General features: G+C 36.5%; 1 protein-coding gene across 1 annotated transcript in view; it reads left to right on the top strand.

Annotated features, from left to right (window-relative positions):
- Nucleotides 1-821: 821 nt before the first annotated feature.
- CHD1 (chromodomain helicase DNA binding protein 1) overlaps nt 822-11,443 on the top strand; it is a 70,439-nt gene continuing 59,817 nt past the window's right edge. The window contains exon 1 of the mRNA XM_068981129.1: nt 822-874. Coding sequence (XP_068837230.1) covers nt 822-874 — 53 coding nt within the window. The remainder of the gene's footprint in view (nt 875-11,443) is intronic.

The raw sequence follows: 11,443 nt of genomic DNA, 5'->3' as shown, positions 1-11,443 counted from the left end.
CCCCCCGCTTCTTCCTCTCCCTCCCCTGCCGGAGATCTCCTTTGTTTATTCGTGGTTGGCTTGTAGGTGACTCTCCAGTGTTGTGCTGGTATTTTGAAAGGTGGAAATGTTGGCTCTTTAGTCTGCGATTTCTGCCCCGTACCCTTTTACTTAAAAAACAAACAAAAAAAATCATAGTGTTTATCCTATACCTTTTTTTTCCCTCCAGTAGAATCTCTGCACGTCCGAACTGGATACAGTAACCTCCGCCCGCCCCCCCCCGCCCCCCCCCCCCGCCCCTCCTTTATTTGTTTGACCAAGTATCTATTAAGACTCCGTTTTTCTGTTTTTGGAACTTAGGTAGATGTTACCTACTGCCACTCTGCTTTAGTTATTTGGCCATAATGTGTGGTGTATACTGTACACACACAGTTGCAGTTGGGCTGAAAGTTCTGTCACTCCCCAAGCATTTTCATTTCTTCTGTCAAAAACAAGCAGGGGTGTGCTCAATTCTAATAAGTAGTCAAGAATGTAGTTAATAGAAGCCTAGGTAGTTTGAGAAAAAGATCCCTACCCCTTCCTTGCCACATCTAATCTAATTGGCCTCAGTATATTAGTATAAATTCTAAATATACTTCTTCAGTGTTTTTCTCTACAGGCATTTTTCTTCTCACTGATTTTTTTTTTTTTTTTAGGTGAGTCAAAAAGGGTCCTAGGAAACCTGTGAATGTTGAAGAAAATTCATCTGTGAATTTTTAATATTCAAAGAGGAGTCAGTATTTATACTCATCTTTTAAACTGGGAAGATTTATATTTTATTTTAAAACTTCTTGATATTTACAATGAATGGACACAGTGATGAAGAAAGTGTTAGAAACAGTAGTGGAGAATCAAGGTAAGCATGTTATTACTAAGTATTTATTATGACAATTTAAAATTTATGTGACTGTAATTTTTAGCTCTTCTAATAGGTGGCAGAGTTTTCAGATCAGATTCACTCTTAACTTTCCACACAGTAAAAAAGTTTCTAATCAATGATGCTTTGTTGAAAATACAGATTTTAACTTTTTTCCATTGAGATACACAAAGGAAAATTTAGGTGTAGAAAGATTGGGATACTTAAATCTCTTTGAAGGTTTATATTATTTGGTTTAATAACTGAAACTAGAGCAAGTAAAAGAAGACATTTAAATTGATTTGACTATTATCTGCACTTTCCAAATAAAAGCAATAAGAATTTCTTTACTTATTTTTTTCTGGCTTTTTGTCTTCTATATGTGTGCTGTCCAATGTAATAGTCAGTACCCATATGTGGCTATTTAAATTTAAAAATTACAAAATGTTTAAAAATTCAGTACTCAGTCACATTAAACACACTTCAAGTGCCGAATAGTCACACATGGCTAGTGGCTACTGAGATGGAGAGACCAGAATAGAAGACATTCCTATCACTGCAAAGGTTGTTTTGAACATTTCTGACCTGTATATTTGTTAAAGTGTTGCTGGAGCCCTCCCCCCCCCCCCATTATTTTTTCAAACTTGAGTTTTGATTATAAATGAATGAGTTAAGAATGCTTATTTGGGCCATGTCTTTGCAAAGAAGATAGGATTTATCAGAGTAAGCTACCTTAAGCTATTTTAATGTGTAAGAAACCTCTTCAAATGCAAAAGTATTTAAAATTCTTCTGTAGTGCCCAAATTTTAAGTTACTGGCTATGTTTATAATGCAATCCATGTAGTTATATAGACTTATCATATAGGGAGATCAAGAATATGGACATTGGGGTCAGATTGCCTGATTATTTACCCAGTTGTACTTATTAGATTTGTGAATTATGACAGATTTTTTAACCTCTCTGAAGCTTTGGGTTTTGTACTTAATAGGCATTATAGTATTATTTATCTTATTTAAAGTTGACAATTAAGTGAGATGCTGTATTTAAAGGTCTTAAAAATACTTCCTGATATAAACAGCACTCTATATTAGCATAACTTTTTTATAACATAGAGTAGTACATAACTGAAACATTAATTAATGGAGAAACGTGAAGGACAAGGAACAGGAAAGCCTTGGCAGTTAAGAGGGCTTCAGAAAAATGTTGGATAGAAAATAAAGCAGTGGTATATGTATTTGACCTGAGGCTTGGGGTTTTCTGGTTATGCTGGGTGTACTTTATCAGTTTGAAAGGCAGATTGTTTGAATAACAGGAACATCATAGAAAAAAAAGGAGCAGTTATGGAAAGCAGAATTATTTAGTAGGACAAGTATTGGTCTTAGGAGTTAACACACCTTGAGCTGACACTGCCTTTGTGCTAACTTAAGTTCTCTGAATGATTTCTGAACTGCAAAATAAGGAGAGTTGAATGGAATACTTCAACATTTTGAAGTATCATTCTGCTACTTAATATACAAAGTATTTAACAATGTAGTGTAACTGGAAGCACCAGAGTTGAGGGGTTAAAGTAGAAAACCTTTGAATTTCAGCTTTGATTCAAATCTCTACAGGTGAATTCACTGTAGTAAGTGAATAGGAGAGTCGAATTGTCCACATTCTCTTATTCATTAGTGAACAATGAAATGGTTAATAGGTAGAAGTATCTAGAGGAAACACAGGAGCCTAACTACCCATGAAATAGGAAATAAGACTCTTGAGAATAAATTTTCTAGTTGAGTATGTAGAGAGATCACATACTTAACACATACTGAACCCTTGCCTCTTCCAATAATTTTCCGTGTATTTTGCTGCTGCATGTAAAGCAAAGGGGGAGTAGTAAATAAAATTTGATATTGTAGAGATGAAAAAAGTTAAACCCTGTAAAGTCAAATTTACTTTAAGGAATTTTTGCAGTGCATACTCGTTTTAAATAATCGCTAAGTATATTCTCTAATTATCCCGAGTCATTATTTCTACCATATAAGTTTTATGTACTTCTGAGAATTGTGGCTGTCAAGTTATCTAGTTGTTGCAGCTAACTGCTGTGGTGTTTCTCAGCAGAAGGGAGGCCTGCCTGTTTTCCTTTCATTTTCCTCCTTACTGCTGTTATGTCACTTTGCTTTGCTTTACTGTTGCTACTAAGCCTCAGCGCCCCCACACCAAAAGTTTTCATAACAAGGCAGTACAGAGGAGGGAGATTGTGCCTAGTTAAGAGTGATGAGGTGAACTTTATAGATACAGGGAGTTTCTTGCAAAAAACAAAAGTTACCGTAACTATGAATATTAATATAAAGTGATGAAAGGAGAAATATTTTTGCTTGTAAAGTCAATATATGTTACACAATTTGATTGTTATTGGCTGGAAGTTTTCACATGTATTTTTGCTTCAGAGTTCCTCTTTTCCTTTGTGGAAATTTATGAAATGAAGTAGAATTAAGTAAGAAGTTGTTTGGCATTTTTAGTTGGTATAATTAACTTTCTACTCAGAAGTGTTTGCCTCTTTTCATGTGAAAACCTTTCTGTAACCATTGACAGAAAGGAAGAAGAATACACAGGAGAATGTCTGTTTGGCTATGTTATAACTGACAGTTTTGAAACTTATTTACAAAGAAATGTGGGTCAGGATGCACCTGCACCTCAGTTTCAAGTTAGGGCAAAGTTTGTTGTATAACTGAAGTTAAGCTTTCTGAAGATAACTATTGAAAGATTTCAAAGCATCAGTTCTCAGCTGTGTGGATTTGTTGTTATTTGGAATGAAATTTTTCAAATCCTGGTTAGACATTTTTGTCTTAAGGTTATCTATAATGGTGATTTGCTCCACAGATAGATTTGTGGGTAAAGACTAGAAATATATAGTTACATTTTGCTGATTTTTGGATGATTGATAAATGTTTAATACTCAGAAGAATTTCTCTGCTTGCCTACAGATTAGGTTTTCAATAATGTAAAGCTGTTCATGTAAATTTGAGGATTTATTTTAATTACTTTATATAATATGCTCATGTAAAATTGTTACAGAGTGAAGGAAATTTTGGTGTTATGTTATGATGGTCTTAACTACTTAGAATTGATCCAGAGCTGATGACCTGATTCTAAAATAATTCTTTTTTTTTTAAATTGTATTTATTTGTTATTTTCGGCTGCACTGGGTCTTTGCTGCTGTGTGCAGTCCTTCTCTAGTTGTGGTGAGTGGAGGCTACTCTCATGCTGTGTGCAGGCTTCTCGTTGTGTTGGCATCTCTTGTTGTGGAGTATGGGCTCCAGGATGTGCAGGCTTCAGCAGCTGTGGCGCGTGGGCTTGGTAGCTGTGGTGCACAGGTTTAGTTGCCCCTCAGCACTTGGAATCTTCCTGACCAGGGATGGAACCCACGTGCCCTGTATTTGCAGGTGGATTCTTAACCATTGGACCATCAGGGAACTCCAAGAATTCTTTTCCTTGATATAGTGTACCTTTTTATAGCATTCACAGTGTTTGACTTAATAAACTTAATAAATATGTTTTAAATGTATATGTGTGTACACTTTACATTAGAGGAACTCTGTTACAATTAAATTTCCTTGGCTTATTCAAAATATTTTCATTGTTTTATGCTTCAAGAATCTTTGGATCTCAACTTTTAAAAGTGTTTCCTCAGTAGGAAATATGATCAATGGAAATATTTTAAGTGAAAATCTCAGTTTTAGAAATTCAGAGTCTCTCAAAGACTTTTTAGAGGCTTTGAGAAAAAAGACAGGTTAGTCTAAATGACCTGTTAAATTTAAAGAACACCAAGTCAAAGTTAATTTGAACACAAGGCCACCTATATCACCAAGTATCTGTTAGTGTCTTAATAAAGACACCTATGGGATGCCATTTTTGTAAGCATTGCTTTTATGTATACACATAACAGAAAGATTTCTTGCCATTAAAATAAGTTTTTGTAAATGAATTTGAATAATTTTTAAAAAGGCAATAAAATGGTGTTTCCTAAGCTTACTTTGAAGTTATCTCAGTGTTTTTTAAAAGGATCAGTTTATTCTTAAATTTCAAAAGTTTGTGCAAAGAAGCATTTTCAGGAAGACAGGAAAATGTGCAAACACAAACTCAAAATGGTTTGCAATCATTGCGTTAAACTGGTTTTTGACATTAACTATGATGTCATTAATTGGGCTTCTCTAGTGGGTCGGTGGTAAAGACTCCACCTGCCAATGCAGGAGACACTGGTTCAACCCTTAGGTCAGGAAGATCCCCTGGAGAAGGAAGTGGCAACCCACTCCAGATTTCTTGCCTGGGAAATCGCATGGACAGAGGAGCCTGGCCGGGCTGCAGTCCATGGAGTCACAAAAGAATTGGACATGACTTAGCACTAAACAGCAACATTAATTATAGGAAAGTATGACTGTTTTATGTCTCTCTCTCTTTTTTTGCTAATCCCTATTTCTTGATTCAGTATGTATATTTTTTCCCCCATCTTTTCCTATTAGTTTTTTTTTCCCCCTCATGTGTCTGGTATGAGGGAAATCTAGGGTACCATGTAGCATTAGTTAATACATGCTGTTGAATCTCAGATCACCTCAGGTCATTTCGTAGGCTTTGAAAATTCAAACTGTTAGGAGCTTTGGTAACGTGTTTCTCTCTCCTCAAACAGAATTGACAGAATTTCCAAGGTTGTGGTTAATCTATATTACTTTAATGTATTTAGACTAATTTTTAATTGGCAAAGATAAGAGAATTGTATGTGATTTGATTTTCAGTGATGTTACTTTTATTCTCATTGGTGTGAGATAATGTAGGAGCAAATACTGATGTGTAGTTGTCCCTTTTTTATGCTCCTTAAGTCATTGCTTGTTAAAGATATTGGTGACTTGTGGGTTATAGTTGGTACAGTTCTTTGTTGAAAAATATGAGTATTTGTGGTGACGATATAAAGAGTTGTTGGAGAAAACTTTTTTTACATTTTTTATGAAAAAGCTTAAAACATTACAGAAGTAGAAAAGTTACAGTTCCAGTTGTGGTTCTTGGTCTAGCAGCATTGACATCACCTGGGAGCTTGTTTTTAATGTTCAACCTTGGGCCCCATCCCAGACCTACTGAATCAGAATTTCTTTTTAACAAGATTCCCTGGTGATTTGTATTTATATTAAGTTTGTATGTATTATATATGAAGCTGTTTGCATGGAGTCATTTACCACCTTGTTACTTGTTAGTGTTGATGTTATTACACATCCTTCTTGTTTTCTCAGAACCCCCAGATAGCTGTGTTATAAGCCATGCAAGCAAGAAGCAGGGTACATTTCATTTCTCTAGAATCAACAATAATGGCAGCTGATAATTGTTGAGCTGTGCTCTGACTGAGCCATGGTGATGTACATAGTGTGTCACATGAGTCTATCCTGCCTCATCCTTCACTTTAAAGTCTTAAAACAAAACCCAGCAACTATTAACTGAATTCCGGACTTTAGTTGGATTTTATTGGTTTTTCAATTAATGCCTTCTTTTTATTCCAGGATACCATGTTGCATTTAGTTGTTAACTTTCCCCAATGTTCTCTCATCTGTGAAGGTTTCTAAGTCTTTCCTTAATTTTTTCTATCAGTCTTGAGAACTACTGGCCAGGTATCCTGTAGAATGTCCCCCTATTTAAATTTCCCTGATTTTTTTGTTAGGTTAAAGGGTTAAAATAGGGTTATCAGTTACCAGTTTTTAGAGAGAGTGTCAGTGGAGATGAGATGCTCTGCTTGTCACATTACATGGGGAGCATAATACCCACTTATTATTACTGATTATATCACTTGGCCAAGATAGTGTTTGCCAGGTTTCTTCACTATAAAGTTACTGTTTTTCCCTTTCCATTCTATATTCTTTGGAAGTAAGTCACTATGTCTAGCCCACTCAAGGGATGTGATGATTGGTTGAGTGGGTAAGAATTAAGTTCTGCCTCCTCCTGGAAGGGAGTGTCTGCTGTGCTTAGTTTCGTCTGACTCTGTGCGACCCCATAGGAGTAGCTTACCAGGCTCCTGTGTCCCTGGGATTCTCCTGGCAAGAATACTGCAGTGGGTTGCCATGCCCTCATCACGGGATCTTCCCAACCCAGGGATCGAACCCAGGTCTCCCACATTGCAGGCAGATTCTTTACCGTCTAGGCCACCAAGGAGGGAGTATCTACTATCTGCCTAATATTAAATGGAATTCTTCTATAAAGAAGTAATTTCTCTCTCATTAATTCCGTTATCCACTTATATAACCATGGACGTGTATAGTTTATACTTTGAATTATAATCCAGTAAGTATCTTACTGCTCAAATTGTTTTAGCCTTGCCTTTTGGAAATGCTTTCAAGTTGTCTTCTGTATTCATTTTATACCCTCCCATTCTTTTATCCTAGAATCAGCCATTTCCCCAAAGAGCCCTGATTCCTTTTTATTGGAGAAGAGGATCTTAGAAACCATGATTTGGGTGCTGAGTTGCTTCTCAGGTGTCACTGCTTCCAGGCCCTCTCAGTAGACAGAGCAGACAGAGCTAGGTTATATCAATCCATGTATGTTTATGTATGTTAAACCATGTGTGTTTATAGTTGCTTCTATATCTGTCCATCTGTGTGCATAGTAAGATAAACATGAATTAGGACTGTTGTCTCCAACTCTGATCCTATACACAGGAGTCATCCTAACCCTCCTTTCCTTGTACCTTTGTAACTTCCATCTGTAGTCAAAACCTTGCTCCCACTGTCTACCATCCACTATGCATACACTCCAACCTTAGTATACGAATGAAGTACTGAATAGTATTTTTAGGCCATACCCCAGAAAAAGCAAATTTACCAGGCAAAATGCAATATCTTGTGTACGGTTCCTATTGTATGTAGCCTTACGGTTTCAAGTCAAAGCACTGTTTTCCAAACTTATTATTCAAGTTAGCTTTGTTCTTGTTTATCCCCTTCAGTGGGCTCTCCATGTGGCTCAGCTGGTAGAGAATTCAGTTGCAATGCAGGAGACCTGGATTCGATCCCTGGGTTGGGAAGATCCCCTGGAGAAGGGAAAGGCTACCCACTCCAGGATTCTGGCCTGGAGAATTCTGTGGACTGTATAGTCCATGGGATCACAGAGTCCGACACAACTGTGCAACCTTCACTTTCATCCCCTTCAGTGTGGTTATGTCATAAATTTGTAATAAAGTTAGAGTTATCAGTTTACATTTCATCCTCAATTACATGGGTTTCTGTTTTAAACTTGTATGTGTTACATTTACTCTGTGATGTATAGTTTTATGGGTTTTGACAAATGCACAGAATCATTTATCCTCCACTCCAGTACTGTACAGAATGATACCTTCAACCCTAAAAGTTGCCTTGTGTGTCTGAGGTCTACTGAATCAGAAATTTCGATTAAATTCCCAAGGAGATGTATGGGCATATCAAATTTATACGCAAAGATATGAAACTGTTTAGAGTCATTTAGTATCTTGCCATGCTTTGAAATTATAAATTAAGTTGAAAGATTATTTTATTCCATTAAGTAACAATGGAATGAAGTGAAGTGAAGTGAAAGTCACTCAGTCGTGGCCACTCTTGGTGACCCTATGCATCGACTGTGCAGTCCATGGAATTCTCCAGGCCAGAATACTGGAGTGGGCAGCCTTTCCCTTCTACAGGGGATTTCCTCAACCCAGGGATCGAACCCAGGTCTCCTGCATTGCAGGTGGATTCTTTACCAGCTGAGCCACCAGGGAAGCCCAGTAGCCAAGTTTAAATACACAATCAAGACTCAGCCTGATGGTGTGGTATAGGCTTGCAAGTGAGATAAAAGAAAAAGAAATTGGGCAAATTACTGGAGTGAGGAGATGGGCTGTATGGGAAGTTTTTATGAAGTTTTGAAACTTCTGTAATCTTAACAGTGACAAGAAATGCTGTGATTTGAAAAGGAAAGAAGAACAAATGGTGTATATTAAGTAAGGTGGAGAGGAATGTTTTCACAAGGATCAGGGTCCCCCCAATAAAGAAGTGCAAGTTCCCTAGAATAGAGAATGTGTTGGATATCTTAGCTTTCAGTTCTTTACCCTGAGGTTTGTTTATTGTCACACTGAATTTTTTGTATAGTTTAGTCCCGAGTGGAAGGAGGATAAAAGGAAGCCTAGTTGAATAAACACTACATGTATTAAGAGATATTCATGAGGAGGGACTGTATTTTCCAGGTGGATGAACTGGTTAGACCTACTGGTTTCAGAGAGACTCTAGATATCTCTTGTAGCAGAGTTAAGTTCTTACGTTTTAATGACTTAGAAAATAGCTGTTTATAATTACGAATACATTATCTATCATTGTGATATGAGGTGACTGCTTGGAAGCCAACTTTAAATAAATGTTTAACTGAATTTGAACGTTTCTTTGCTTTGGATAGGTTGAGATCTCGGTGATTGAGATTAAAATGCAGAGACACATAGTTCTGGCTAAGCAGTACTGGCTTATGGGATCCACTGTTGACAGTGCCAGAGCTGTGGCATAAAGCGCAAATGCGGTGGAGAGTTCTTTCCTTAATGAAAACCATTCTCATTAGCTATTTCACATCTCTCCTGTTACTGCTTTTAGAAATACAGTTCTCTACTCAGATAGTTATTTAGTTTGGATTATTGAGCAACTATGTGATGGATACCAAAAGATGCTAAAATTTGAGATTTTTTTTCCAAAGCTTAAAGTTGAGAAAGAGACAGAACGTTTGAGTGGGGTATGGTAAATACAAGGAGAGTTTGCAGCTCTTCAAAGGTAGGAGACAGGGAAGTTTGATCGTAAAACAAATGGTTAATCTGTATATCATCAAGCCCAATATCAGAATGAAGTTTTGTGGGTTTTGTTTTTGAGTTCTCATATAAAACCCTGGTAGACTTAAATTTTATGCATGTTAAAAGTCTTTGTAATGTGACTTTTATGGTGGTAAAGATGTTTTGACAGGCTCTGGCGGAAAGCAAAGAGTAATTTTTTATACCCAGGAAATAACAGTGTTACAAGGCAATACATTATGCTGAAGAACTTTTATGTAAAGAAATGGGGCTGATGAAAAACAGTGGGATTGGTCTAAATTCCCGCAGAGAAGATGGTTCTTGTTTCTGTGCTCTGTGTGTGCTCAGTCGTTCTTTGACTCTTTGTGACTCCCATGGACTGTAGCCCACCAGGCTCCTCTGTTGCTGGGATTTCCCAAGAGAGAATACTGGAATGTGTTGCCGTTTCCTTCTCCAATAAATATCATTAAGTTTTGTCTACTGGTTATAATTATAAATAATAGGAGGGTTTTATCATATCATTAATATTATAACACATTTCATATGTGTTTTGTGAAACTATTGTTTAGTAACCTTGATATCTATGTATACATAGTCTTATTTCTCATCTGATTTCTGAGTGCTTACTAGAGAAACTTTTTGAGTTTACTGTCTTTATCTCAGATTTAGCATAACTAAACTTGGTCATCTTTGAAATTAGTCTTGCTAAATGTTATCTTTCTTAGCATCTGTTTCTAGCAGTTTTATCCTCATTTATTCAGTTAGAGACTTTAAGAATAATACTGTACTTTTAGTTTACTTTCTGATAGAATTTTTTGGGGGTTGGTAATGTAGAATGCTAAAAGGAGCTGTTGTGTTTGTCCTTTAGTCCCTAATAAAGGCGTTACCTGGTTTTCAGACCCGTGGGGATGAATGCTTCATAGATTTTCTCAAATTTTAATAATTATTTTATGGCCTGTCATAAAGGATATGGAGGATAACATTTTAATACAATGTAATTTTATAGAATTTAAAGGTGGTCTGATCTTAGCATCTAGGTGAACCTTTCTCATTTTTAAGTGACTTATTCTAGGCTAATATATTATAAATAGTGAGTTGAAACACAGAGTATCATAATTGGATTTTTAAATGAAAGAATAATGTAAGCTAATAGTGTTCTTTCTTAGAATATTATTTCATCAAACTTTTGTTATGCTACATGTGTGCACTGCATCATTATATAAAATGTATTAGGTAAGTCATGCCCCCAAAAGTTTGAAAGCCTTTGACCTCTAATTTTTTTAAAAAAGAATTTTTTAAGTACTCAGTATCTGCTAATTTCCATATTGTTTCTCTAGGCCTGTTGAAGTGGATAGTGGTCTATTAAAATAACTACAGGCCCCAACTTGATGAATTCCAGGATATAGTTAGAAGAGAGATACACGTATAAGCATAATTGTGATATTGTGAAGGAATTATTAGTAACATATGAGCAAAATATTGTGAACACATGGGCTGGAGCAATGACCTATCCCTGGAGATATTGGAGAGGGTTACATGAAGGATAGGATATTTTTGAGTAATCTTAAAGAGTGAGAAATTTTATCGGTTGCTTCAGAGAGGAAGTGTTTTCTAGGGGGAAAGGGTGAGAATACACCAATAGCCAGCTCTAAAGTTGCTCCCTCCCTGAAGCCTTGCCCCTAGTCTCATTTGCCCTACCTCCAGTTCCCCGATCAGGAACTGATACATCCTTGTATCTTGCGCCCCTACTCCAACTTTGTCCTTATATCTCTGATTCTCA

Source organism: Capricornis sumatraensis, chromosome 9 (assembly GCF_032405125.1).
Source record: "Capricornis sumatraensis isolate serow.1 chromosome 9, serow.2, whole genome shotgun sequence".
Taxonomy (NCBI): domain Eukaryota; kingdom Metazoa; phylum Chordata; class Mammalia; order Artiodactyla; family Bovidae; genus Capricornis; species Capricornis sumatraensis.
The sequence above is the reverse complement of the archived record's forward strand: the minus strand, read 5'-3'. Positions and strand labels throughout refer to the sequence as shown.